Here is a 4,971-nt window from a genome sequence, read left to right as displayed (position 1 = left end):
GGCGTCCACCCAGGCTGAGCCACAGGCCGTGGTCGGCCGGCCTCAGACCCGCGGGCCACCCCGGCGCTGCCCGGCGCCCCAGCACGCGAGGGAAGCCCACGCGGCCCCGCAGCCTCGTCCCCGCCCGCGGGGACTCGCGAGGCGAAGGGTCAGCGACCGGCCGCGCGGCCTTAAGGGGTCAGGCACCGCACGGTGTCTCCCTCCGGTCCTCTGGCGCAGGCCCTGTACGCACTGCCCCGCCCGGGGTCACCGCACAGACGACGAAACTGAGGTTCNTTCCGCATTGCCAGCGCCTGCCTGGACGAGCTCAGCTGCGAGTTCCTGCTGGCCGGGGCCGGAGGGGCCGGGGCGGGGGCCGCGCCCGGACCGCATCTGCCCCCGCGGGGGTCGGTGCCCGGGGATCCCGTCCGCATCCACTGCAACATCACGGTGAGGACCTCTCCGCGCGCCCCTGCGCGGCCCCCTGTCAGGGTTCGCCCCACGCCCGCACGGCTCTCCGCTCTCCGAGGACCGGGCAGGCCGAGTGCCCCCCGTCGGGGCCCGGCGCCTGCCCCGCGGGTCACACTCGCCGCTGGCGGCTGTGCACCCGGCGTCCGCCGCGCACCCCGACATATGGCGCCTCGACTGGCCCTTTCCACCGGCCCACCTCCCGCGGGCCGTGATCCGGCCCCTCGCGGCTTCACCTGGCCGCCTCCCGAGGCCTTTCCTTCCCCTGCTGTCACCTCAGGGTTCCAGGCCTGTGCCCTGAGCTCAGCCGCGGGGACGTACCTGGCCCGGGACTCCACGTCTCCGTGATGCCCCCGTGTCGGTAGTGCCTTTGACTTAGGACGTTGCCACCTGTGGGATCCCTGCCCGGGCTCCTCTCCCGAAGGCCCCATTTGCTCCCTGAATTTTTACCAAGGAACGGTTCGCAGGTCACGACTCTTCTCAGCTTTGGTCTCCCCTTTATTCCGGTGTCACCTCTAAGTCTCCTCCTCCTGCCCCAGCTGCTACCGACCTGCCACTCCCTCCTGTTCCCTCGGAAATCTCCGCTGGCCCCCGGGGCTTGCCTTGCCCGGCCCCGGGGGTGATGACTGAGGATGGCCCCCTAGATTCCGAGCAGCTGCAGCCCCTTCTCTGCCCAGTGAACAGCACTGCTCGCAGGGCACCCGGGAGACACCCTGCAGGCCTCCTGCCCCCCGGGTCCTCAGCCTCCCTCGGAGGGGGCAGCGCCCGAGGCCTGGGAGTGCTCAGTGCTGCGTGGCCTCCCGCTTACCTGCTGGGACAGCGTTCTGCCCACCGGGCACATTAGTTAGGGCGCCGCGGGCCAGCGCTTTGCCCAGCAGGCTGCCTGCCGACGGGAGGAGTCTGGGGAGCACTGACCCGTGAACTGGGTGGTACTTGGGGGCCTAGGTCCAGTGTCCACGGGTCTGGTTTCCTGTCCCTTCTCCTCCATCTAGATCAGGGTGCGGCGAGCCTCGGCCTGGGTCGGATGGTGCCTCACCGGAACCCGCGTGTGCTGTTTTCTCTCCCTTCTTCTATTTTCTTCCCCCACCTTTTTCCTACTAAAAAGTTCAGATTGAAGGACAGGGTGTGGTTTAGTCAGGTGAAGACTTGAGTATCTTTCATAATCGCTTTTCTCCAGCGTTGAGGATTAGCGCCATGACGGAGCTAAGACCCCAGCAGAAGCGGGTTGGGGGGCGCCCCTCCAGTTGGTTCTGTTCCCGAAGGGCAGGTACGCCCCCTCCTAGCTGCGTGTCTGGCTGCAGAGTCCCTGCCCCGTCCTTGTCCCCAGAAGGCAGCTAGGTCGGAAGGCTGTCAGACTCCCTGGGGCCCTCGTAAGGGAGACTTGGCCCCAGCTGGGCCCCAGTTCTGGGCAGACGGGGTGTCTGCTCAGGCTGCACGCGGCGCGTCGGCTCCGCAGCGCGCTTCCTGCTCCCAGCCCGCCCCGTGGGGCCTGCAGCCTGCGTCTGCTCCAGGGCAGACAGGGAGCCGGCCCGGCGGCGTGTCGGGAGGGACCGGGTCGGGGGTCTTCCCACCGGCCTCTTACCGTCGGGTTCTGAAGATTCGGCCTCGCTCGTGGCTCTCCTTCCCCAGCTGAGCCGAAAGTGACCACAGCCTTCGATGTGTCCGCGTCGGCGTGGTTGTGACCAGGGGGTCTCTCCCTGAACGCCTGGTGGGACTTGAGGAGCAGAAGGCTGGAGGGCGCCGGGCGGGGGTGTGAGGGGCCGGCGGCGGCGCCTGCGGTTTGCCTCTGCTCTAATGCTTCCGCCTGAGAAAAGAAAGAAGAGCGTTTGGGCTGCTTGGAAAGGATCCGCTCCGGGACTTGTCCTGGTCTGGGATTTGCTGGGAAGCTGCTCCGTTGGAAGCTGACATGCCGAGCTGGGCTTTCGTTGGGGACCGGGGAGCACAGGGACCAGAGGCCGTGGGGAGCAGAAGGCAGGCAGGATCTGCTCTTCCCGGGGTCCCATGCTGACCATTCTCCACGCTCTTCTCTCTCAGGAGTCCTACCCCGCTGTGCCCCCCATCTGGTCGGTGGAGTCTGATGACCCGAACTTGGCCGCTGTCTTGGAGAGGCTGGTGGACATAAAGAAAGGGAACACTCTGGTGAGCGGCCAAGCTGCCGGGCCGAGGGTGCCCTTTCCTCCTGTGGGGCCGACGTCACGGGGACGCTCTGTGCACGGGACACGTGTCTGGGAAGGGGATAGTGCACAGGGCCCAGTACTTGGGGGCAGACTCCGGGCGGGGGAGTGCTTGCTACCGCCGGAGGGAGAGCCTTGCAGCGCGCCCGGCACCGCCCCCTTCCCCCCGCCCAGGGCCACATGGCTCGTGAGACCCAGAGAGCTCGGTAGCGGATCGGGGTTGGGAGATTGTCCGCGCGGGGCCAGATTGGGGTGGGGACGGGGTGCCCGACGTCACTGCGGTCCCCTTGCCCAGCTCCTGCAGCATCTGAAGAGGATCATCTCCGACCTGTGCAAGCTCTACAACCTCCCTCAGCACCCGGACGTGGAGATGCTGGACCAGCCCCTGCCGGCCGAGCAGGTGAGCCGCCGGGGGCCCTGGGCCCTGCACCCTGCGAGCGGCGGGCGCGGACAGTGCTCAGTGAGCGCCCGCTAATTGAGACGCCCCCGCAGTAGTTTCTCCGCACTTCCAGCCGCTGCAGACGCTACACGGGGTGCGACTCTTGACTCTCGTCCTGCCCGCAGGGGTGTAGCTCAACGGGGCGCTGGTGGCCTCACCTCCCCTGTGAGAACTCACCCAGGGGCAGAGTCTTCCGTGTCGAGAGGAAGGGGGAGTCTTTACCATTAGCGGTAGCAGTTGGGGGGCACTGGGGACCCAGGCTTCTGGGAGAACCAACGGCCGGTGTCAGTCTAGAGGCGACCGGGTCCAGGAGAGAGTCTTCGGACCGGGGCCTGGGAGGCGGGTTAACATTTGCCCGGGGTGGGAGAAGAGGAACGGGCCGGTAGTGAGGTCACTGCCTGGGCTGTGCTCCATCCTGACCGGCTGGTGGCACAGGAGCAGGCACGCAGCCGCCAGACCCAGGGTTCCGGGGCGGAGGTCAGAGGCCACGTGCTGGGAGGCCACGGAGGCTCTGACCGCTGCCCTTCCCTCCCGGCCGCAGTGCACACAGGAGGACGTGTCTTCAGAAGACGAAGACGAGGAGATGCCTGAGGTAGGGCTGCGCCCGGGGCGGCATCGGCAGGAAGCTCTTTCTCTTTGTCAGCAGTGCTGAGCGCCTGCTGTATACAGCACTCCCGTCTAGACCGGGGAGCGAAGGGACTAAGGACAGATGTGGTGACCTGGAGGACAAGCCCTGTTGTAGGAGACACCCCCCCGACAGCGACATCAGTTTGGGGGCCTTTGGGGTCAGACCTGAGCTCACATCCTCACCCCCTGGGGAATTTGACCTCCTCGCCCCAAGCTGCGCTTCCTCGTGTCTAAGGCAGGATCGTAACACCAGTGCGTATGGGTGTCGTGAAGGTAAAACGCGGTGCTGTGTGGAAGACGCTCCCCGTAGTCTGTGACGGGTGCTAGGTGATGTGGGCCGCTTCTCCAGAAGCAGAGGCGCTTTTGCAAAAAGTAACGTGATGGTTAAGAACCTGGGCTTCAGAGCTGCGCCGACGGTGACTCACATCTTGGCTCTGCTAAGGGTGTGTGGGTTTGGGCGTGATGGTAGTCCTCAGTAGACCTCTGCTGGCCCATCTGTGAAATGGGAGTAACAGCAGAACGGCGGCACGGTGATCGTAAGAAGTCAGCGAGCCAGAGCGTGTGGGGTCCCCTACGGCACCCGGCACACGAGAGGTGTTTGTGGGGGTTCGCGGCTGCTGTCAGGGTTAGGTTAGTAGTGACCGCGATGTGCGGGAGCGAGGGTGTCGCTCGATGGCCCTGGCGCCCCGGTTTCTGCTCCCAGGAAGCTGCACTAGGGCCTCGGACGCACTGTGAGCTCACCTCCCACCCAGCGCGGGGGGCGGGGGCAGTTTTCTCGGCCTCCACCCTCTCCCTCGTTCCCCTCTCGGCGTGGGCGCCTCCGCAGACCTGACCCGGGCCCTGTGCCCACGGGGAGGGTGGGAGACTGGTGACCCGAGTCTTCACAACTCCTGGGACCCGTGGTACGTGGTGGAAGTGAGCTTTGAGTGGCAGCATCAGGCCAGCGTCATCCCAGCACCTGCAGCGGAGCCGTTGGTGCCGAGGGACAGTGTTGGGGACAGTGTTGGGGACAGCTGGGGCAGGGTCGGTCTTGGGGACAAGGCCGCCGAGTCCCTGCTTGCCTTCCTGTGTCCTCATGGGTCCTGCTGCCTGAGACCGACTAGATTTCCTTGGGGGGCGCGGGGCCGGGGCACTCTGGACCCAGAGCCGGCCGTGTCCACCAGCCTGCCAGACCGACCACCGTCCCATACCCTGCGGCCCGGGGCCAGGTGGGACAGGGAGGCAGCGGCCCCTCGGCATAACCTGTGTCGGTTCTTTCTCCCTCCCTCCCGCCCCCCCCCACCC

At 66.7% G+C, this 4,971-nt stretch overlaps 1 protein-coding gene across 1 annotated transcript in view; it reads left to right on the top strand.

Annotated features, from left to right (window-relative positions):
- Positions 1 to 276: 276 nt before the first annotated feature.
- Positions 277 to 4,971, top strand: part of UBE2Q1 (ubiquitin conjugating enzyme E2 Q1) — a gene marked incomplete at its 5' end in the record, with an annotated part of 7,506 nt that continues 2,811 nt past the window's right edge. The window contains 4 exons of the mRNA XM_077764047.1: positions 277 to 429; positions 2,482 to 2,586; positions 2,917 to 3,021; positions 3,602 to 3,652. Coding sequence (XP_077620173.1) covers positions 277 to 429; positions 2,482 to 2,586; positions 2,917 to 3,021; positions 3,602 to 3,652 — 414 coding nt within the window. The remainder of the gene's footprint in view (positions 430 to 2,481; positions 2,587 to 2,916; positions 3,022 to 3,601; positions 3,653 to 4,971) is intronic.

The sequence above is a fragment of the Crocuta crocuta genome, unplaced genomic scaffold, assembly GCF_008692635.1.
Source record: "Crocuta crocuta isolate KB4526 unplaced genomic scaffold, BGI_CrCroc_1.0 scaffold528, whole genome shotgun sequence".
Lineage (NCBI taxonomy): Eukaryota > Metazoa > Chordata > Mammalia > Carnivora > Hyaenidae > Crocuta > Crocuta crocuta.
This window is presented reverse-complemented; position numbering and strand designations above follow the sequence as displayed.